The sequence below is a fragment of the Ictalurus furcatus genome, chromosome 7 (assembly GCF_023375685.1).
Source record: "Ictalurus furcatus strain D&B chromosome 7, Billie_1.0, whole genome shotgun sequence".
Lineage (NCBI taxonomy): Eukaryota > Metazoa > Chordata > Actinopteri > Siluriformes > Ictaluridae > Ictalurus > Ictalurus furcatus.
This window is the reverse complement of record NC_071261.1, coordinates 383,821-408,945: the sequence shown is the minus strand read 5'-3', so window position 1 is coordinate 408,945 and position 25,125 is coordinate 383,821. Positions and strand designations below refer to the sequence as shown.

Here is a 25,125-nt window from a genome sequence, read left to right as displayed (position 1 = left end):
ACAGGCAGGGGGAAAAAGCCCGATTATTTTCACACCCATAATTCGACAACATCCCGTCTACTCCTGCTACGATTGGCTGGATGGTCTATCAGTATAACCCATCAGCCAATCACATATTATAAGGCGGGGCTGGAATGTCAGCGGTGGAGTTCAATTCAAATAGCACGAATGGCCCGCTAGAGGGCGCCCGTGGGCTGTCGTCGTTGTCAGGCTGCCTGCCTTCACTGCGCAAGTTAGATTTTTTGTTTATAGACTATATTAAAGAAAAAAAATCCGCCCTGAATGACTAATATGTTGAACTTATATTAATATAATATATATTTTTATAATTAACATACATCCAAATTTTATTTTATAAGGAATTGATCTGAACTGATTTTTTTATGTTAAACTTCTTTCATCTACATATTTGTGTATTTTCACTTTGAGTAACAGTTTCCTACATTACCCACAACGCCATTTGATTACCTGATGATAATAGTGCCAGTGGGATTTATTTGTAGCTTCAAACTGAATCCTAATAGAGCCGTCAACGCCATCATACTGGTCATCTGGTCAATCCTGGTACACGTATGACGATCCTGCTACCCTTAGGTCTATTCTGTTACCCTTATATCAGTCCTGTTACACTAATGTCACTCCTGTTACACATATGTCTATCCGGTTGCATCTATGTCAGTCCTGTTGCACCGTGGGGGAAGTGAGTATTAAACACGTAAAAACAAATTCAGTAAATATATTTCCAATGAGGTTATTCACATGAACTTTTCACCAGACATCAGTATTAACTCAAGAAATGTGGAAATATAACGAATACACAACATTAAAGTCCTTAAATAAAGTTATGTGTAATAAAGTGGACACGGAAAAAAAAAGTATTGAACACGCTAAGAAAAAGCAGTTCTCCAAGGCAAGGTAAGGCAAGGAACCAGCTGAAATCCATAAGTAGTTAGAAAGTAATTATACCTCCTATCTGTGTAAATTAATATCAGCTGGGTTAGTAAATTGATGGTCTATAAAAAGGCTTTTCGTTACCAAGGTGTCACACATGAAACATCTCATGATGTATAAAAGCAAAGAGCTCTCGCAAGACCTTCACAACCTTATTGTGGTGAAACATATTGATGGAATCGAATACAGACGTATTTTAGAATTTCTGAATCTTCCAGAAAGCACCATTGGGGTCATTATCCACAAGTGGAAGCAACATCACTCCGCCATCAACCGGCCACGCACAGGAGCTCCTCACAAGATTTCTGACCAGGGAGTCAGAAGAATAGCCAGAAGAGTAGCCCAAGAGCCAAGGACCACTCGGAAAGAGCTCCAGAAACACTTGGAGGCAGCAGGTGCCATCTTCACAGAGAAAACAATAGGCAATGCACTCCACTGCTCACGCTCACCCCACAAGACTCCATTACTAAAGAAAAGGCATGTCGATGCTCGTTTAAAGTTTACTACAACTCATCTGGACAAGTCTATGAAATACTGGGAGAGTGTAGTCTGGTCAGACGAGAGGAAAACTCAACTTTTTGGCTGTCATACTACACACCATGTTTGGAGAAGAAATGGCACTGCACATCACCCTAAAAACACTACACCAACAGTGAAGTTTGGAGGTGAAGCATCATGGTGTGGGGCTGTTTTTCATCACATGGTACTGGCAAACTTCATATAATTGAAGGGACGATGAATGGAGCCCTTTACCGGGAGATTCTTGAGAAGAATCTGCTGCCATCCACCAGGTTGATGAAGATGGGACGTGGGTGGAGCTTCCAGCAGGACAACGATCCAAAGCATACAGCAAAGGAAACTCTCAATTGGTTTCAGAGAAAAAAAATCAAGGTGTTAGAATGGCCCAGTCAATCACCTGACTCGAATCCAACTGAACAAGATTTAAAGACAATATGTTTAGAAGAACGGACCAAAATCACACCTGAATACTGCAACCATTAATCTCTTCATACAGGAAGCGTCGAAGCTGTCAGTACAAACAAAGGCTTCTCCACTAAGTATTAAATACATTTCAGTTAGCGTGTTCAATACTTTTTTCCCGTGTCATTCCACTTTATTACACATAACTTCCATTATGGACTTTAATGTTGTGAATTCTTTATATTTCCAGATTTCTTGATACTGATGTCTGATTAAAATTTCATGTGAATAGCCTCATTGGAAATATATTTACTGAAGAAAATGTTGATGTGTTCAGTACTTATTTCCCCCACTGTGTGTCAGTCCTGTTGCACCTATGACAATCCTCATACCCTTACGTAAATCTTGTTACCCTTAACAAGGAACTAGGAAAAACCCAGCAAGTAAGTAATGCATGATAACACAGGCAAGACATCACCACTAGACTAGAATACAACAGACTATATAAAGACAATCTAATCAAGAGCTAAACACAACACCTGGGCACAATCAGGAAACACACCAAAGACAGGACTGGGGTGGAGACAAGGCTCAAAATCAAAACAAAATGCACATGGTGAATATAAACAAAACTCAGAGCCTGTACACTGTCTGACAAATTTGAATGCCTAAAATATTACCACAACCATGCCACGGGAAATAAAATGCTTAGCTTGGTTAGCCTTGCACCACACACGATGAGTTTTCGAGTTACCCAACAGCTAAAAAGTATAAAGATTATTGTATAATACCACATCATGAAACAGTATCAAGTTGAACAAACTCTCTCTACAATTGTTTTCACATGTCTGGTCTAGCATTCCAAGGGGTTTCAGTTTAATGACTCAGTCTTAAGAGGCCCACAAGCAACCCATACTTTAGAGATGGTCTCAGTATGGTTTGGCTTCTCGTTAATTTTATTTCCTACTAGATTCGTGTCTTGAATTTTTCAACATCAACAAAAATTAATCCCACTCCAGCCCACTCCCAACCTACCACAGATGCACTATGTGGCCAAAAGTTTGTGGACACCTGGCTATCACACTCGTATGTGGGCCTTCCACAAACTGGTACCACAAAGTAGGAAGTACACAATTGTCTAGAAGGTCTATGCTGTCGCAGTACAATTTCCCTTCATTAGAACTAAGAGGCCTGAACCTGTTCCAGCATGACAATGCCCCTGTGCACAAAGCGAGCTCCATGAAGACGTGGTTTGCCAAGGTTGATAAAGGTGGAAGAACTCTATTGTGCTGCACAGAGGCCTGACCTCAACCCCACTGAACAGCTTTGGGATGAACTGGAACACTGACTGCACTCGTACGACGTCAGTGCCCGAACTCACTCACGAGGCAGTGGTGGCTTCGCGAATAAGGCTCTGGGTTACTGATCAGGAGGTCGGGGGTTCAAGCCCCAGCACTGCCACTTGAGCAAGGCCCTTAACCCTCGCTGTATCATGGCTGACCCTGTGCTCTGACCCCAGCTTCCTGACATGCTTGAGTATGTGAAGAAGAAAAGAATTTCACTGTGCATATGTATACGTGATCAATAAAGACTCATTATCATGATGCTCTTGCGGCTGAATGGACACAAATCCCCACAGCCACGTTCCAAAATCAATAGTGGGAAGCCTTCCCAGAAGACTGGAGGTTATTATAACAGCAAAGTGTGGACTAAATTTGGAATGGGATGTTTAAAAAGTATAATGGGTGTGATGGTCAGGTGGCCACAATCTATTGGTCATAATGTTAAAAGTTTTACTTCCCTGCTAAAAAAAAAACTATAGAAACCCTCACAGAATTTGTACTGGTTTCAGTGGTTATAATGGGAATTGTATTGGTTTTAATGGAAACTGTAATGGTTCCTGTGGGTCTGTACGGGTAATCTGTTGCCTTCTGTCAGTGGCACGTTATGTCAAAACAGTTGTTTTTAATATATCTTGTCGGCAGTAAACAAATAATTGAACAGGTTGGTATTTTTTTTAATGCAACACTACAGTATTGCTGGCAGATACAAATTGTGGATCATGGACACGCCTTAAGACTTGTGATAAGATATTTCTGCCCGACCACCCACTCCTTTTGTCTGATGAAATAATAGATTTCTTTTAAGTAGGCCTGTAGAAAAGACGATCAATCGATTAGTCGTTTGTTTAGTTACTGGTCGACAAGCAGTTACCCAGCTGAAAACAAAAATCAACAGAAACCATCACAGACATTCTAGTGTTTTCCACTACAAATACCATTACAAACCATTTGCTGTTAACCATTAAAACCGTTACCATGATTAGTCCTTAATGGTATCCTCTAGACCAGGGGTGTCCAATCTTATCCGGAAAGGGCCGGTGTGGGTGCAGGTTTTCATTCCGACCCAGCAGAAGCCACACCTGAGTCTACTGAAAGCCAAATTCAACTGATTAAACAGGTGGAATCAGGTGTGGCTCCTGATTGGCTGGAATGAAAACCTGCACCCACACCGGCCCTTTCCGGATAAGATCGGACACCTCTGCTCTAGACATAACATGCCACCAGAAGGCAACAAATTACCAATATAACCCCAACGGTTTTCATTCAAACCAATACAATTCCCATTATAACCAATAAAACCATTACAAATTCTCTGAGGGTTTTTATTGTCTATAGTCGTGCAGTCGGGGGGTTTACATACAGTCTTAAAATTTATTAGAAATATTTCCTAGGTTTTCTCTATTTTGTTCTATACAACAGCTCCATTAGGTCAAAAATAACTGAATGGATGAAGGATGTGTGTTGCTTTAAGGCAGCAGGGCAGAGAGCCTATCAGAGCCCAGCACTGCGTCTGGAGGAGTGGAGCAGCTCTGCCGCAGCTGAACCAAACCTCGCCTTTAAGCTGGAACAATCGAAACAAAAGGCCTGGGAGTCGAGCACGCATGTGAAAAGAGCCGGAGTGACGAGCAACATGACAGAAACGACCAAAACGCACGTTATTCTGCTTTCATGCGGAAGCTTCAACCCCATCACAAAGGGACACATCCATATGTTCGGTAAGAGACCTCTGTTTCCTGAGCAGAGCCGCGGGGAAACCGTACACACCCTTCTTTTCTGATTGCTTCGATTGTTTGTTTGTTTGTTATAAATATATATTTGACTTTCTGGACGCCACATTTCGAGATCAGTGAATTAGGTTGAATGGTTTGAGGAATCACTTGGCGGGGGTCGCTGTCCGAGTCCCGGTGCTGAAATGGGCGACGGCTCCTGACCCGCCGAGCAGCGTCCACGCAGAGGGATCATGTGGCGCAACTAGGCCTAGATGATTTATACTGTTAATCATCACTAACACTTAAACGCTTTTCCCCCCTGCTTGTTTTTCTCTTCACAAGCAATGAAGTCATTTACCTAGGATTAGAAGAAAAGGGTGGGCTTGGTCCCTTTTCAGTCTGGTCCTTCTCAAGGTTTCTTGCTCATTGCACAAATGTGATTTACACCAAATACGAAACAGATCAGCATTGTTTACCAAAAATAATAATAATAATAATAATAAGTCAAACCCTGTTTTTGTCTAAAATGTTTACAGACCTTTGCGTCAGAGAGGTGACGTTCAGACCTCACTGGAAATAAAATAAGCCTCCATTAACAGATCCTAATTGATTGATTTCCTCTCATGAGAGGATGAGTTGAGTCGGGTTCAACCGAAAGAGTCTGCTTCCTTTCAAGTTTTGTTTTTGTTTTTTGTTTTTGTTTCTTCGTTGCCAGCATCTTACTCACCAGGGACCTAAATGTACCGTACATTCAGATTTCTGTAAGCATGCCTCGGATAGGCTCTGTGCTTTTTTAAAAAAAACAACAAAAAAAATACAAAGGAGATCGTTTGAATCCAACTTTATCTACTAAAACAAATTCCAAATTAGAAAACGTTGGCGTCACCCCGAGAGAAGTGACGTCCATTCATCACTGGAAATAAAATAAGCTTCCATTAACAGGTCCTAATTACAAGCCTTGGCTTACTGATTTCCTCTCATGAGATAAAAATCAACCAGAAGAGTTTAGTCTCATTGAACCAGAAGTGTTGACTCCCGTTTGAGTCTTTTGTTGTTGTTGTTTGTTTGTTTTGTTTTTTTCATTGCCAGCACCACTGGTTTACTCACTAGGGAACTAAATAAACTGTACCTTCAGATTTCCGTAAACATTCCTCGGATAGGTTCTGGCCTTTGATACATACAAAGCAGATCATTTGAATCCAACATCATTTACTAGAAATTGCTAAACCTATTTTTTGTCTGCGATGTTTACAAACCTTTGAAAAGTCCCTCTGTGTCATACTAAGAGAAATGACATCTAGTCATCACTGGAAGTAAAATAAGCTGCTATTAACAGATCTTAATTACAAGCCTTAGCTTATTGTTTTCCTCTGATGAGATTTTTTTTTTAAATCCCCTATAAGAGCATGGGTTTGGGTCCCTTTTGAGTCTAGTTCCTCTCAAGTTTCTTTTTCCTTGCCAGCATCACCTCTGACTTGCTCACCAGGAATGTAAATGTACTGTCCATTTAGATTTCTGTAAACATGCCTTGGGTTCAGTGCTAGGGACGTGGTGGCTCAGTGCTTACGATGTTGGACTTCTGATCGGAAGGTTGTGTGTTCAGATTCCAGCGCTGCCAAGCTGCCGCTGCTGGGCCCTTGCGCAAGCTCCTTTGTATAAATGAGATGATTGTAATAATCGCTCTGGATGAGGGTGTCTTCCAAATGCCATAAATGTAAATGCTGTGATTATTAGCTCTGACCTATGAAGAATACAAAGCAGGCCATTTGAGTGTCTGTCCGTTTGAATGATCATATCCTAATTACAAGCCTTAGCTTATTGATTTCCTCTGATGAGTTCGAATCACCCAGAAGAGGATGGGTTCTTTTTGAGTCTGGAGTTCTTCTTTTCCAGCGTCACCTCTGACTGGCTCAGGGATCTACCATCCAGATTTCCAGAAAGCTGCTTTGTAACCATGCAAAATAAAACGGAGTGAAAGGAGAATGAAAGCTGCAGTGGCTACATCAGATGGAAAATGCCGCATTATCCCATCTTACGCCGTGTATTCATTAAGGAAAGCTCTCATCGTAGTTGACCTGGCAGTTAAGATTATGCTGTCGTGACCAGAACCTTGAGATCACAGTCCAGAAATCTCTGACAGTCACCGTTGGTACATTGAATAAAGCTCTCAAATGCTCAACTGGATACGATTGTGCCTCACAAATCAATAAAAAAAAAAAACTACAGTTAGGAATTTGATGAGTACTGAGGTTTGGAGTAATATTGAAAGGAAAATGACCTTTACAGCCTGGAGAGTAGATATTTGGAGTCTTACCATACTCTTAGAAAAAGCTCAAATCTTTAAATTTTATATGTAGAATCCTACACCTGGAAAACCTTAACCAAGGTAACTTTCAGAGTTTTTCATGGTAATTCATAGGGAAGCATCACAACCATTTCTTCAGACAGAGTATTAGTATGAGTATCTTTTTTGGTACTTGTTGATAATGATACTGATACCAAAACGGATACGAGGACCTTAGTATTACTCACTCAGGGGCTTTACGGAACGTTTTATTTAGCCCTGTTTAGGTTGGTTGCTGCTGGGTGCTGCTAGCAATGAACTCCTCGTGCTGCGTTTTACGTTTACCATTTTATGCCTTTCAAATAGCTCCCGCGAAATCGAGTGTGAGTTCAGATGATGCTGTGAATGGCACCTTAGAACCTGGTGAGCAAGGGGGAAAGGAGGTGCAGGTATCTGAGTGCTCAGTCCTTGCAGAAACAAAACGCTCTCAAATGCAACTGCTTCACTCTAGCGACTAGCTTTGTTTCACGAGCTGATGCTGCTCTGCACACTCCGATCGGCCAGCTTCACACTCTGTATTAAAGGTAGTGTTTAAGCAGTAACCATAAGATGTTTAATCAGCTTACAGGTATTGTAGGATGATACTTCTCTTGATATTTACGCCGGGTTCGCAGTCTGCTTTGCTTTGATTGCCTTCGTTAATCATGCAATAAATCCAGATGTCTGCCATCATGTCATCTGCTCTTGAATCTTTAGCATGGCCACACACACTAGGCTTATATTACAGAGTACCACGTGGTATATGATGTTGGCATTGGAGCTTGTTGTTTAAGTAAATAAGCACCGTATTCGACTAAAAACCTATACCAGTATCAGTATCGATGCATCTCTAATTGGTTTTTGCTGCGCATACTAATGTACTGGGAGTGTTTAAAACCCCCTTTTACAGGTCTCAATGTGTCAGGTAGAGAGATATTCGGTAGTTGCCATGAAGGAAATGGCACAATGTATTTTAAGAGGCTATTAGGTCATTATATAGACTCAGGACATATTCATATTCCTTGAGAAAAGCCTTACTCAGCTCTTTTGGCAGTGAATAAAAGTGTCTGCCAAATGCAGTTTAATAAATACATTGCATGTACAGATTGTTCGGTGGAATATTTGGGGAACTAAATATAGCTATACGGTAGCCTAAGAATTATAAACCGTCCAAAATATATCACATAAACACATTTGAAACGTTTAATGATAATTCGAGTTAAGGCTCAGATCTGAAAGGTCTTAGTCATTATAGGTCATAAGATCACAGGGGCTTGACTGCGCAAGTCATCGTTCTGTGTTGTAGTTGAGGATCAGAGGGAATGTCAGTACAGCAAGGCCACTGAGTGCCGCAACATTCATCTTCAGTTTGCCTTAGATCTTCGAAAGATCTCTGACCCACTTTTGAAAGCTCTAATGGCTGTGTACAGCGTAGAAGTAGAATAATTTTGCAGGTGGTTTAAAAAATATATCATATCCAAAGGTGAAGAACTCAAATATGATCGGTGAGCTCATTTACAAAGCACAAAATCCGATTTGAAATTAGACGTAGGGAAGAGTCTCCGTATGGTGTAGAGGTCGACCGATCGCTGGAACTATCGGTTACCGGTAAAAATCCGCACCGATTCGTTTTTCCCGGTTGCGTCCGTAGCTGGAGCGGCTGAGAAGGGACCGCTGTCTGAGACACACTGAGAGCAGTCTCTAGAGGAGAAATAAAAACTATCACTGACCAATTTTGTTGTGTTATTTCATTTTATTTAATTTTTAAAAAATTTTTGTAGGCGTTTTTTTCATTTGAATTTTTTTGGACGTCTCGATTTTTATTTGTTATTTGGAGTTTTACTTTTTGGTTCTGTTTGGATGTATATATTTTATTTACGTTAATATTTATAAACAGTTCATCAATAATATTATTTTTTTTAAATTTCATTTTAAAAAAAAGTACAGTACATTTTCATGGTACAGTCAGTACTGTTTGTTTTTGTAATAAAGTTCAGCGATATTTTACTTTGAGTGTTATGTTTTCATTCAGGATCAGTTTTAAAAACTATCGGTTGATTATTTATATTGGTTATCGGCAGGTACTGCTCTATTTAGGTATCTGTATCGGTAAAATCCAGTATCGGTCGACCTCTAGTGTGATCATTGTATCATTGTAGACATCGTATGTTCTCGTAACATGCACGTAATAATTTTTTTTCAATTCTCTTATTATGTCCTTGCTAAATTAAAGTACCTTATCTTTCCACAAACACATCTCAAGAGGACATCCTATTCCCTCTTATATTGCGCAAAATGATGAATGGGAAAACATCATCTTTCCTGCGGTAACAGTCCAGGTGCACTTCAGTTATACACGGGACGTCTGAGTTGTTATTTCGGCCGTCTGTCCTTGTTGTAGATGTTGTAGCTATTGTTTCTGAGCTTGACGGTTATACGATATGGTAAACATTGCTGTAAGGAGATGCTTCTTTAACCTTTATGGAAGGAGTCTCCAGTATCAGCACTTTATAACAGTCAGTAAGTTTTCCACCACAGGAAAGTCTCCCGGGCTTTCTGTCATGTGTCTCTGTAACATGAGCTTTTTTATGTATTTTTTTTGTCTTATTGACTTCAAGACAGAGATAAAAGTGAGGCTGGTGATGTCATTCATTAATTAATTAAAAATTGTAATCACTGTGCTATAAGAGAAATAAAACATTTTACATAGTGCTGTTATTGGAAAATAATCCCCTTCACTCCACATATTGCCGCATCACACCGCCCCATGGTGGATTCCTTTCCTATAACTGCACAGCCCCAAGAGTTTTATTCCATACTAAAAGGATGATAGCGTTCAACTGTGTTGTACCAATCATGCGACCATATCTGTTTTTCAGAAAAAGCCAGAGAGTTCCTGCAAAAGACAGGGCGCTTTATCGTGATCGGTGGGATCATTTCACCTGTACATGACTCCTATGGCAAAGCGGTAAGTGCCGGCTTGAAACTGAAGCGTGAATCAAATGTACAAAAATGAATCAGTCTGAAATGCCTGCACAGGGGATCCAAATTAGAACCTTTTTACGGAGCTAAGAACCTTTTAGAAAGAGTGTAGTAATCATAATGCATAACAGTTATTGAATTATATGCTTTAACATGGATTACTAAATAATGTTGTGCATCATTTAATTTAAGACCGTATTAAACATACAGTAATTACGCACTGGGCTGAAATATACATCAGTGTTTGATCTAGTCCTAATAATAAATCAGGATCTCTGGGGCTTCATGTGGAATTAATGAAAAGCTTGACCTATTTTCTGTCTCTCTGCGTACCAAAAAAAAAAAAAACAAAAGCTTCCAGCCAGCAAAATATGGAGAATACATGTTTTAGGAAAGAGTGTATGTCCCCATTGTGAGAAACGTTCTGCACTCCTGTTCTATGCGTTAATAAGTGAAATCACATGGGATGAACAGGAATGCACCTACAGACGCTTTGATTCGTTGGCCCTTATTCATCAGGGTTGCGTACGGACAACGTGATCGTGAAACCGGGCGTAAGCAAATCCCACCGACAGTTCTTATTCACCGTTCTCATGTCTAGCGTGTGCGGACGATCAGACTCAGTGTTCGTCTCGTTAACATTTTCACAATCTGAAAAACGCGTAAACAAATTCAATATCAATATCAATATCATATATCAGTAATAAGTAGAGTAAATAATTAGCTACAGTAGTACGTGTTAGCCAATAGCGTGCAGATCATCACGATTGTGCGTGCAGGAACCTCGTACTAAAGCACAAGTAATGGGGTTTAGTGTCCGTATCATCTGTAAATGCAAATCAGAGCCTCAGAAGTGGGTCTCTATCACCTCGTTAATCGTTCTGTTTAATAAGAGATGCATTTGAGTACAAGAGGTAAAACACACCACGCATGGTTTTATTTCCTGGTCATTTTCGTGGTCTGTTTCTCAGCGTTTGGTTAATTTCTAAAATGAAATAAATAAATAAATAGAGTTCTCATAACTGTGACATTGGAAAAAGATTCAGTTTTCTACCAAATGATAGTCTTAAACTTTAGTATACTCGATTACGTTTTATAAAATAAAACAGTGCACACTTCCAAAGCACCTCCAACTCAGCTCCAGTGAAATGACATTTTATCCCCCGCCTTTTTTACTTCTTTCCTTGGATCCTGATAAGCTGCTGGATGTTGTCCTTGCTGACTCATCATTTGTGAGCGACTCATTGTTGGCTGTGTAGTTGCTGTACAAGAGTTTCATTCATCAGTTTTGTTCATTCCGTGTGTTACTCTTTTTGGTCATGTCATGTGGCGTCACCAGTCTCATTCACTGGTCGACAGCTTAATTTAGACCAGTATTTGCATGTGGAATGTTATGAGTATTCAGTGTTGGGTTATGCACCTGTTTAAATTGATCTGGGCTCCCTATTCGCATTTTTAAAATAACCTGAGTCCAGTTCACGCCACCAAGGTCGTCTGATTTTCCTCGAGTAGAAGAGTCCGAGACGGGGTTTTTCAACAGCGTCTAGACCCCTGGCTTTAGACACAAGCATTTGCCTGAATAAAAAATGCAGACAATAAAAAAAAAATGGGAATTAAAAAGGAATAATAAAAAAAATACAGACAAAAGAAGTCATTCTTTAGTGTTTGCTCTGAAACTCTGATACAGTGTGACATGAAAACATTCATCTTTGAGATAACAAATATCTCTGATTAAGCAAAAAAAAAAAAAAAACCTTTTCACTGACTTTAAAGGGATAATACTATTAATTAATCAATAGAATTAATGAATAGCGTCATATTTACGTATTTAATATTGGCCTCGAATATCATTCCGTAATCATTTTTTGTGTGTATTCACAACCCCAAATTTCAGAATGACGTTCTCAGCACACTCCGTTCACTTAAGAGAGCACTTAAGTCCGTAGTTACGTCTGAGGTCTGAATATCAATGAGGGTATTTTCGCTATGAAAGGGGTCATATGATGATTTTAATAGAATAGGTTAACATGCTCTAATGTTCAAAAATAACATTATTTTTCACATACTGTACATTATTGCAGTGCCTCTATTCCCAGTCTGCCTGAAACGTTCTGACTGAGTTCCGGTTTCTCCAAAGCCCCTCCTTCTGAAAAGCCCAGAGTGTTCTGATTGGCCAGCTGACCCTTTGCGTTGTGACCTCAAGTGTGTGTCGGAAATGTAACGCCCCTCACCATAATCACGAGCTTCAGCTTCAAAGGCTTCTAAAGCGATTATAAACACGGTTAATAATACACATTAAAGGAAAAGTAAAACATCATAAGCATCATATGACCTCCTTACTGTGTGCACTTAACTCTGAATACAGCCCAGAGTCTGCGCTTGCTGTTTGCTTGCTGTTGCTGTCCTGCTTGTATAATGCTTGTGGGATTAACATATGATCAACTGTTTCATCCATGTGGTTTCTTAGGGTCTTATTTCTAGCAGACACCGGCTCACCATGTGTCAGTTAGCAGTGCAGTCATCTGACTGGATCAGGTACATGTCAATGAGTCAGAACAACATCTGTTGTGAAGTTATTTGTATTGTAATGTTTAGTAGATCATTTATGTGAGTAAAAAAAAACAGACAAACGGCACAATACACGAACAAGATGGCGTCCGATGCCTTTTCCCTTCGCAGGGTCGACCCTTGGGAATGCTATCAGGACACCTGGCAGACTACCTGCAGCGTACTGGAACACCACCGAGATCTCATGAAGGTCTGTGTCACAAATATACAACTCTAGGACAAAAACAAGCTCATCAGATTAACATTCAACTGTCACTTTCCACTTTAACACTGAAGCGTTTAAACCGTCTCCTTGCAGAGAGTAACGGGATGCATTCTCTCTAATGTGAACACACCCTCTACAACTCCTGTGATTGGCCAGCCCCAGAACACCACTTCTCCTATCTATCAGAACCGCAACACAGCCAACAAGCCCTCAGCTGGTAAGTGTCCTTCTAAACGCTTTGATTCAATTCATTTTGTTTTTTACAGTCGTTATAAACCGCATGGAGAAAAGTTTATGGTAGTGTGTGAGTGTACGGATATGCAGTGTTAGAAGAATAGCATTTAGCAGAGAGTAGGATGGGATGAATTGGCCAATCCCTCTCTTTGGACTATTTGTGGAGTGAAGAACAACAGCATTCCCAATGATTTTAATGCAGTAATAATTCTGGGGCTGATTTCTTTCTAGCTCAGATTAAGAGTTGTTTCCCGTGACAAAGGGAAATATTACCAAGATTTGTGGATTTCTAAAGATCACTTCGCTGACACAGGTATAACAAGTCCTCAGCAGTGATCGTGAAGAATAATATGAAGGCAGAATGAACAGCAGATTATTTACTTGATGACCCATTTTTCAAAATGTCTCTGGAGAAAGTAAAAATAAATAGATTGAGTACACATCGTCCAACTCAACGTACAAACGACACAAAAGAACACACAACAGAGCTGTAAATTTTGTGCTTCTTTGGTTTGTTTTATCTGTATTTGGATTTTTCACTGCCCGCTACTGGCATTAATCCGGTGTATACAAACTGCATGATATATACTGTATGAAGCTGGTGTACGAGGTTAAATGTGGTATTTAAGCAAACGGGCGAAGGGCGCCGCGTACACACATTCACTTCAGGGAGGATTGCGCAAAAAAAGTGGGACGTCGGTGCAAAAAAAAGAGGTATTTTTAGTCATACGAGCATAAAGCTTTTGAAAAGCAATGAGACTAGAAAGTGTGATCCTTTATACAGTATGGAGGCTAATTCCTCTTACGCACTTCAGGCTAATTACAACCACACCCACAGCTTAGGGCTGTGATTGGACAGCGATTGCATTTTTGTGTGGCACGATTGCAGCTCAGTGATGAAAGTAAAATGCAGTGTAACCAGGAATTACGTTTACTTCTCATGACAAGCGAGTGTTTCATTCTTTAAAAAACTAACGAAGATAAAGTCCCCACTGATTGTTCACTAAAGACAAATAAAGAGCGGAGCAAAGGTTTTGATTATCAGTAGAGATCGACTGATATTGATTTTTATAACCGATACCCGATCCCGATTATTTGCATGTCTGTGTACCTGATAACCGATATGCCTAACCGATATTTATTTATTGTTTTACTTCTGATAGCAACACCACTGAACTGAACAAAACATTTTATTTATAACTATTTTGTCAATTTCACTTCCTCCTTGCATACAAAACAAGAAAAAAGAGGGAAAACCCCTCTTATCTATACGCCAATAAATAGAGGGGTCTGAAAGAGTGCACAAAAATAAATAATAAAGTGCACTATTAGTAAAGCGTCTTCTTTTTAATAAAGCTTTGACGAGGTAAAAGGATTACGTGACTCCATGAGTTTGTCTCTATTTCTTTGTGCCAAGCAGCTTAAACAGCAAGTGTTTATGCAACACATCTAATTAGTACATTAATGGCTGTTATGTTAAATAAAGTTTATTAATTAAAGCGAAGCAAGTAAACTTTACCTGTACACACTGTCGTTGACTCGTCTCTCCTTAGATACAGTGTTGCGATGGTGGCCCTGCACGCAATTCTCAAAACGCCCACCAGATGGTGCCATTTATCGGTGGATCCGATATTACAAAACCGATATCTGATTATAGAAAAAATGCTTAAATATCGGGAAAAATATTCTAATTCTAAAAATCTCTAATTATCACCGTGCCACATTTTGCCCATTTCCCAAATGAAAAGCAATTATGTCTGTGTATTGCAGTGTACTGGATTTCACATTCTGTCCCTTGCTTCTGTTTGGCATGGAATTGTCAACAGAAAATTTGGGCAGTTCTGTGATTAGTTTGTTTTCTGATTTCTCTCTCTCTCTCTCTCTCTCTCTCTCTCTCTCTCTCTCTCATCCAGTTAAGCTGTGGGGAAAGATGAGTGAGAGTCTGGGCAAAATCTGCTGTGTTCGCCCACATGTGGAACGTTTCACCTTTGTTGGTGTGTACTACAAGATTAAGATATGATAAGATATAATATATATATATATGTCCATCCCACAATTATCCTACATTACGTACAAGAATATTGGAGAAACTGCGTACACGTTACATGAACATGTAATGACTCAGTCATTTCCACAACTGCTTTTCCTTCCTTTGAGCAGATGAAAACGCAAACCTCGGCACCGCAGTGCGCTATGAAGAAATCGGTGAGTGGATTTGATTTGTATTATCTTGTCTTGTGGATTCTAGATCATCACACAGCACCATAGCGAATCACTGACACAATGATGATGAACAGATATGCATTCATTTTGCCTCCGAGTGTTCTCCTCACAAAGCAACAGACTTGATCATATTTAGTCTTAGTGTTTGGCCATAACGTGTGTTAGTCTCATGCAGTGTATTACCACTGCCTTCATTTGGTTGAATATATTTTTAATTATTATTTACTTCTTGACGTTATTTATTTTTATTTTTGTTTATTTACTTCATGACATTATTGATTTCATGATTTTTTTTTTCTCTGACCCCAAGTAGGGGCATTCCACATATGCCAAAAAGGCATATTCAGTGGAAGATGTTTCTCGGGTCTGATCAGACCAAAATGTAACCTTCTGGCACTGGCACAAAGCATTATGTTTTCTGCAAGACCAACACTGCTCATCACCCTAAGAGCACCATTCCTTCAGTGAAGCATGCTGGTGTCTGGATATCATTTTACTTGATATCCAGACCTTCCTGACTAACTTTTGTGTTGTAGATGAGCGCTTGTGTACTTTTAATAAATCTGTAAATATGTCCTGTAAGTGTGCAAGACCAAAACCACAGCTGTAGGCTTTGGGACAGCACCTTAGTTCAGCTTCTTTAACAGTTAGATGTTTGGAATTTACAGTGTACTGCTCAGTGAGTAAACGTAAACATATTGTGTTACACAGTGTGACTGTATTGTGCTGTATTGTATAGAGTTGCGTATCCTGCTCCTGTGTGGCAGTGATCTACTAGAATCCTTCTGCATTCCTGGGCTGTGGAACGAGAGTGATGTGAGTATCGTTAATACCCGCACCCAAAAGACAGAACTATACAGAGATTCATGGTTCAGTTTTAGCATTTTTAAATCAGACCCTAGACCCATTTTTTGAATCTAACCCTAACCCTAGGTTGTATTGAGCTCCGTTGTTCCTTTCAGGAGGGAAATGCTGTGTCTATTCACCCCCTTGAGCTTTTCCTCATTGTGTAGTGTTTCAGCCTGGAATTGGGTATTTTGTGTAGATTCGTAATATATAATCCCAACTCTATTCCATTTCCAGGTTGTAAGGGGGTGAATACTTATGCAAGGCCCTGTATTACTAGCTACAATTATAAACTGAAGTAGATACATTTCCAGATTGTAAAACATTTTGCACGGGGTGATTCTGCAGATGGAGGTGATTGTAGGTGACTTTGGGATAGTGGTGGTGCCTCGGGATGGAGCTGACACAGAAAGGATAATGAATCATTCCTCGGTACTGCGTAAGCACAAGGTAATGAGCTACAGAAGCTACCTGAACCATCATAAGATCTTCAGACATTTGGGCTTGTTAGAATGATTATTTTAGTATTATCCTCCTAAAACGATATACTGTCATAGACTGTCCTAAACACAGTGCTGAAGCAAACTGACGGCTTCTTTCCTATGACAGGACAACATCACTGTGGTGAAGGATGACATGAACCATCCGATGTCAGTTGTCAGTTCGACTAAGAGCAGGTGAGGAATTTCACACATTCTCCTCATCTGGCTTTGCATTAGGCCACACCGCACCACCCCATCATTGACTACTGTCCCACATACCAGCATGTCCACAGGTGTTTGATTCTTCTTATACCGCAGCACTTTGCCACTGATTACAAAACAAGTTGACGCTGTTGATCAGAACTACAGTCATTGTGCTATTATAAGTCTATGAAGTCTATTTGTCTACAAAAAGACGTCAATACACACTATATGGCCAAAAGTTTGTGCACACCTGACCATCACAGCCACATATGCTGGTGAACATCCTATTTCAGAGGTAGTCACATTTGCTGTTATACGTCTATAAGTGTGTTATACGCTTCTGGGAAGGCTTTCCACTAGATTTTGGAACGTGACCGTGGGGATCTGCCCTTTCAGCTACAAGAGCATTAGTGAGGTCAGGCACTGTTGTTGAGCAAGGATTCTTGGCATGTTCCAATTCATCCCAAAGGTGTTCAGTGGGGTTGAGATCAGGGCTCTGTACAAGAAACTGGAGTTATTCCGCTCCATCCTTGGTAATCCGTGTCTTTATGGACCTTGCCTTGTGCACAGAGGTATTGTCTTGCTGGAACAGGTGTGGGCCTCTTACTTCCATGCTACAAAGACATTTCAGACAAATCTTACTTAAAATACCAACTTTGTGGTAACAGTTATACACTCGTACACATATGAATGTAATTGTCAGATCTCCACATATTTTCAGCCCTATAGTGTAAGGTATTGAATATTTTAGATGTCTTGGAACCAAGCACGACGTCACCACAGGATGGTATAAGGAAGTGAGGCTGGGGCTGATTTCCCCCCCCCACTAGATTTCATTTGGGACACCTGTAACACATCATCAGCACTGATTGAGAAGGTACATGTGAAATACTGTCATGATGTAATGAAGGAGAACGAGGTGGATTATTTACTCTCGTTCCCAATCCTTCAAAAATGGCGACAGTGTTTTTCAGGTTTGAACGTAAGGTGCTATGTTTACCATTTTTATGTTTACAGTGTTTTCATGTTACGTTTACAATTTTTCACGTTTACAACGTTTGGTATTCAGAGGAAATACGGAATGAACCTAGTAGAGCACTACGGACTTGAAAAAATAGAAATCACAGATTCAGCTATGTGACCTTGTGATATGTTGCATTTATTGTCGAGCTATTGATCGATAGATTTTCAAACCAGCCCTCACTTTTGATCGATTGTGATGTCCACCCTCTTTGATTTCCTTTGCAGAGAGTCTGTGTAACTGTGTTAGTGTCTACAGTGTAACGTTCACCTTTCTTCTGTAGACTGGCGCTCCAGCATGGAGATGGCCATGTGGCGGATTACCTGAGTCAGGTTGTGATTGACTACATCCTGCAGAACCAGCTCTACATCACCGCCTCTGGATAGGAGAGAGGACGCAAGTGGACGCCTCTCTTTAAGCTGCCCCATCTGTCTCCCTGTGTGTGAATAACAGTGTAATCCTGCCGCACTCTACCACTGCTTTTTCCATATAGAGGAGCATTACCTATCTGTCATCCTTTCTAACTGTATCATAGTGACTTGTCAGGAGTAAGGGTGCGCCGCATTGTGCCGAACGGAGCCACCCTGTACCAATGCGATGAAGGAGATGGAGCAGGTGAAAATAGTGGTCTAATCAGGTGAGGGAAAAGGATGTTTAAAGAACAGAAATTGGAAGAGAGTGTGAGTAATGCAGGAAATGTTACCGGCTTGAATGTTGGCCTTGCTGTCAGTTTGATACCGTCTTTTCCTCTAATTGCATGTCTAGTCTTTCTTTTACCGCACGAGTGCTTGAATAGCCTTGTAGGCAGTAGTCTGCTGTGACAGTGTTTGCAAAAAAAAAAACCCCCCCAAAAAAAAAAAGTACTTAGGCGCATCTCATCTCTAACTTCATTTTCTATTTAATTCTATTTATGACTCCGTGTACAAAGGAATTTGGATTGCTGTCATTTTTGCAACTGGAAATATTATGCTGCACTGTTCTTGTCTTCACTGTATATTCATGCATATGTCATTTGTATTTGGTTGCACATTAAAGAATGGCCTTTCCTTTTGCGCAGTACTTCTAATAAGGCTTGTCTTTGCTTGCCGAAAAAGCCTAAGAAGCTGTTAATGCGTTTTCCGTAAAGACAAATCACTGCCGTTACTCTGTATAGTTCGTGGCTGCCATTTTCAACTTATTTTGACTCTGTAAACGTAGACACACCTACAGGCTCTCCTCTTGCTTCCAAACTCTTGAGCTGGGTTTGTCAGAAAAAAACAAACACTGGGTACCTGATTCCAACTGGATTTCGATATCTGGAAATGGTAAGCACTTTTTTGAGTCGCTTGAGAATAAGCGATGCAGTGAATAAAGCGGTTAAACTATAGAGCAGTGCAGTGAGTTTAAACAGGGCATATAAACGTAATATACGCTGACCGGCCACTTTATTAGGAACCAGCCAGTCGTGTGACAAGAGCGCAGTGCATACTGTAAACGCATCCAAATACAGGTCAAGAGGTCTGACGCTGTAGTGAACTCTAAACTGTCCAGTTTTGGTGAACTTGAGCCCACTGTAGCCTCAGATTTCTTCTTGTTGGCTGACAGGAGTGGAGCTCGGTGTGGTCTTCTGCTGTTATAGCCTATCCATCTCAAAGTTTGATGTGTTGTGCATTCTGCGATGCGTTTCTGCTCACCACGGTTGTAAAGAGTGCTTATTTCAGTTACCATACACATCCTGTCAGCTCAAAGAGCAGCACTGAAAGCCACAGGAATTTTTTTTTTTCAGATTCTACAGCCCCCCAGCTTTCTGCCAGGTGGCGTGCTCTAAAGCCTAAATACTGTTCTCTAAAATCTAAATGCTGATCAGTCATTTTTTTAAATATAAATATTTCCATGTCATGTTTTCTGTTGTTTTGCGCGGGCTTGCACGAGAACTTCTGTCCTGATCAAGAACATTTACCTTATTTAATTTTACAACCAGTCCGATCATTCTCTGATGAATCTCTGATGACACGGATGTTTGACGTGAACAGGAACTGAAGCTCTTGTCCTGTATCTGCCCCATAATTGTAGTGTAATGATGTTTCTAAAATATCAACAACGTCATCATTATGATTCTATATATAACCACCCCAAATGTCACCCGAACATGTCCCTTAGTTTGTTTAATCAAGTTTATTGGCTGTTAGCTGCTGTGGTGAGAAACAAACAGGATTAACCTGTCAGAGTCTCCCCCCCCCCCCCTCCTCCCCCCGAATCCCAGCTAGCTACACTCTAAGTATAGAAATACTGAGGTGACAGCCAATGAAGTACTAAAAGTTTCACAGCAGGAGGTGATAAAGAAGGGGAAGATGTGGTGTTATAAGATAAGATATCATTACTAGCATGGTATTGTAATCATTTTCAGCTCTTAAAGTTTTATGATGGTAATGTTATTAATATGGCAAGGTTGGTTGATGGTAGATTGTGCCTTAAATGGCTTGTATGAGTGTGTCGCACTTCTCAGTTGTACAGCTGTACAGACCAGTGATGTTATTCGGTATATTTCCTTATGCTCCACCACTGCTGTGGAGTCTTACACCTACATCTCTCTTAATTAAGCTGTAATACATAATCGTCACCTGTCACGTAATATTATGTTAATGTATGAATTGGATATTGGATAAGTGAAATATGACCTAGTTCATTTTAGTAATTCTTTTACAATATAAGTAAGGATAGTGATTTTAGCTCCGTAAGGGCTGACAGAATGGAGCATTGGGTTAGGTTGTATCGGCAAGTATTTTGTAGAAGGTATATTTTTTCACTGTTTCGTGACTTACTTAAACTGAATGAGTTCAAACTACAGCACGTATTGTATACTCGCTGCTACTTAAACTTCACAGCACCGTGACCAGTAACCGTACTTCATCCAAGTGGATGCATTAGGTTAGGTCATTAGGATTAGGTTACTTCAGTTATCTCGCTCATGAAATCATTGTGCATGATGCAATAATACGGTTTAACACAGGGTTACAACGGATACACGCTAAACACTTGACTCTGCATGGCTTACGCATACTCCAGTTTTGCTGTAATATACCTCTATAATCCACTCAGCTTCCTATACATCACTATGAAGTTAGTGCAAATCATAATCTACTCTCTGGACATCCTTTCCATTTAGATTCAGATTGTTTACATTTTATTTCTGCTTTTTATATTTATTATTAATGCTTGATTATAACTGTATGTGTCTATTGATGTGCACATGATGGAACGGACATATAAAAAAAAAATCCACATTGTGCTGCCAGTGTTTTAGTTCATGTCAAGTAATTCTTTATAGTGACATGTATAAGAGGACAGAGACGCTCAGAGTTTTATTTACAGTTTATTCATATTACGGATGCACATTATGGATAGAAAATAGTATATTGCTAATTGCAATGTATTAAAATTGATGAACCCATGAAGTGTGAAGATTGATCTATAGTTAATCAAGCAAAAGTGTTTGAAACCAAGCGCCAGTGAATAGCAAGGGTGTGAAATGTTACCAGGAAAGGGGCGGTGTGGGTGAAGGTTTTCATTCCAACCAAGCAGAAGTCACACCTGAGTCTATTGCACGACTGATTAGCACAACCTGCTTGGTTGAAATGAAAACCAGCACCCACACCGGCCCTTTGTGGATAAGATTGGACACCCCTGGTGAATAGGCACCCTATTGCAGTTTTATGTTTACTTCTTCTTATTGTGATTATGCTGTACTGTATGTCGTATGGGAGTCTATGGCAGCCCATTGAACACTTTTTATGAAATCCGGCAGAGTGACAGTGGTAGCCCCACCAAAACGGCACATTTGGATCGTGAAAACCTGATTCCACTTTCCTCTGACGCTTTGGGTCACTGATGCCACGATATCACGATGTTAACTGCTGCCATATTGGGTTTTCATTTTACGCTTCTTGTCCTATTCAGGCCAAACTTCGTATGTGAGTGACAGACCAGGACCCAGGGGACTCCAACGTGCTATGTCTAAATTCACCTCTAGGGGATGCTATAATTCAAAAATGAATAAAACACCAGTATAGATTACAAATGTGAAAATAATGTTCAAAATAAAACGAGCATCGAAGTTCTCAACATCAAATAATGATTCTTCTTTCTGTTGATTCCCTGGAAAGTGCAGAGTGTTCTTGATGTAACAAATTTGTGATTTGCCAAACAGAAACTCGGACATTTTGAGTTTTAGGAAAAACAGTTATTTCACCTCTTCTACGTTGACGGTGGTTGGCAAACGGGATGTGAGGGCATATCTCAGCAAAAATCTACTCAGACCAAACTTTGTACATGAGTAAAAAGGACCATGTCCTAAAGGTCTCCAAGTAGTTTTGTTTAAGTTTACCTCTGTGGGTGCTATAATTCACAAATTTGTAAAACTGCTCCTAACTTTTAAGCTGCTTCATGTCAAACCGTGATTCTTCTTTCCGATAATCTGCAAAACAGTTGGACATTTTTCATTTTAAATGAATGTTTTTTATTCTTCTTTACTCACAATTTTCTGCTAATATTTCTACGTTTGAACAATTGCATTGTCAGACCATGCTGAAAAAAAAATATTTATCAGATTTTTTATATTCCACATGGTTCATACAAAATGTGTGAACAATTCGATAATGAAGTTGCCAATCAGGACATGAGACCATATAGCAAAAAGGGCTTGATAAAGTGGCATTAAATTTAGTATGTCTCTTTGGAAAAAGCACTGATGGTCCCTACAGCATCTCATCTTTCTCAATAACTAAGGGATGAGGCCATAAAGTGCTTGGCCCCTTAATCACTGCAAATTATTCTACATTCTACAATCCACAAGCCATGTACACTCTTAAAATAAAGGTTCCAGAGAAGGTTTCTGAGTCCTATCTATTACAGAAGGCTTCATAATCTCCTTTCTGCCACTGCCTCTCAGGGTTAGTTAATGGGTGCTCACTCTCAGCAGCTCCACCGTAGTTCCTACGCTATGGAGGAACTCATCAAGGCCTGTAGAGTGGAGCTGCTCTCAACTAGCGTTAACACTAACGGTTTAAATAACAGATACCTAAGCAGGTAACCCATCACCCTTTCTAAACCTAGAAGTAAAACTGTTCCAGTCATGTACTGCCCTGTCTAAAAAATTACAGTGGTTCTCCTGGTAAATGCAATGACTTTCTTATGAAATGATCCATTTTCTGCACCAGCTCTCCCTCTGCTAATCCAAAGGCCCATGTGGACAAAATCAGTGCTATCTCTTCACACCAGAAGAGCGCTCACCTGGGCCACCACCATGCTTGATCAAATGACATTAACTACCCAGTTTCTGCTAAAGACTTGTTGCACTAAAACAATGAAAAACTCCCAGACACGGATTATGCTGTGAAGTTTCATCCACTTGCCGTGCAAAGCAGGCAGAACGAGCTTACTCAAAAGACTGTTTAATCAGGGTTTCAAGGAAAAGTTTTAATCTCGTGACAAAGATTCTCTCTCGGTCAGTTCGTCCAACTTTCCATTCACACAGATAACCTGATTAGAGCATGACAACCACATGCTTTCACCAAGACACAGCCCTGTTTGTCCAAAAACACACCTGGAGATGGAGAATTTAGAAGTCGGACATGTCAGCCTCTCCTGTGAGGAAAATGTGTGTTGCAGAGATTCTGTCTGTATCGAAGAAATAAAGGCCCTTTCTGAGTGGAACGCATCCTAAGACCCAAGAATACACAACATGACCAGGTCAGCAAAACTACCACCCCCCATGCTGATTTGTCTTAGTGCTAACATTCAAAGTGCTTTCCAGCACGTATTGACTCTGGTACATCAGGGAATTTCCTGGATGAGAAAATGGCTCAAATGCTTGAAATCCCCCTTGTTTCCCTGAGAAGCTCTCTAAGTGTGCATGTGCTGGATGGATAGCTGCTGGGCAACTAGTTCCCTTGTAGATGTGTTCCTGGGTAATGCATACAGAAACAATTTAATTTATGGTCACATAACAGATCTCCCAATCATTTTGGGTTCACCACTCATACCCCAACAATCGCCTAGAAGGAAGGTGAGCTCATATATAGATTACAGAACTCTGTCATGATCAAGTATGGGTATCCTCTCCCACTCATACCTCCAGCTCTGGAACAGTGAGAGGAGCTCAAATTTACACTAAACATGACCTTCAACGTGCCTATAACCTCACTTGCATCAGAGAGGGTATTGAGTGGCAAAACTACATTCGTATCTGGACTCTACGAATAGATTAGATTGATGTCATTTTGATATTTTCACATCTTCCATGTCAGAAAAGTGCTCCAGAAGTTGATGGAGAACCAGCATTTCATCAAGTTAGAGATGTTCACCATCCTTCTGTAAAGTTCCTTGTTTACATCTTAGACAAATATTGAGTAAAGATGGAACAGGAAAAGGGAGGTGCTGTAACATCAAGGCCACAACCCTGAACCATGACGGAGCTACAGAGATTACTGGGGTTCAATTTCTCACAAGATTCAGCACCATGGCAGCCCCTTAATATCCCTCCTGAAGGGAAAGCTGAAAACTCTTAAGTGCATGGAAGAAGCCGTTTCGTTCTGAAAACTATGATATAGGAAATCAAGAACTACTGCCAATCAAAACTGCATTGGAGTAATGGCGACACTGGGTAGGCGGGGCTGAACACCCATTCCTCATTCTAACTGACCACAGAACTCCAAATACTATAAGTCCAATCAGCCAAGAGATTGAATCCACATTAAGCCAGAGCAGCCTTTTCTTTACTCGATTCAAATTTACTCGGCCCCATGCTCAATCTGAAGGATTTCAAGAAGAAAAATGTGTCTCTTTTTTCTTGCCTTCTATGCCTGAATTTCAGGTTTCAGGTCTTTTGTGTGGTTGTTGAGATGTAGTTGGGTGGTGATTTTGCGGAATGCTGCTAACCTTGCTTATAGTTTTTCTCCATCATTTATCGTTTACACACCAGCACTAGAACTTGAGAGGCAATTAGCAAAACCTGAAACTCACGTAGCCATGTACACCAATTCTGCACAAATACAAAATTCTACAACACTTTTTTCTTTTGGCATTTTGCATTTTTTGCATTTTCTTCATTTAAAAAAAAAAATTACTTATTCAGAA

General features: G+C 40.2%; 1 protein-coding gene across 1 annotated transcript; it reads left to right on the top strand.

Moving 5' to 3' along the window:
- The first annotated feature begins 4,621 nt into the window (after positions 1 to 4,621).
- On the top strand, positions 4,622 to 18,903 carry nmnat2 (nicotinamide nucleotide adenylyltransferase 2). Its single transcript, XM_053627949.1, has 11 exons — positions 4,622 to 4,930; positions 10,127 to 10,215; positions 12,697 to 12,764; positions 12,909 to 12,987; positions 13,096 to 13,219; positions 15,150 to 15,230; positions 15,397 to 15,441; positions 16,199 to 16,275; positions 16,654 to 16,755; positions 16,915 to 16,982; positions 18,296 to 18,903. The coding sequence occupies exons 1-11, from the start codon at positions 4,663 to 4,665 to the stop codon at positions 18,396 to 18,398; spliced, it is 1,104 nt and encodes a 367-aa protein (XP_053483924.1). The 5' UTR covers positions 4,622 to 4,662; the 3' UTR covers positions 18,399 to 18,903.
- The last annotated feature ends 6,222 nt before the right edge of the window (positions 18,904 to 25,125 follow it).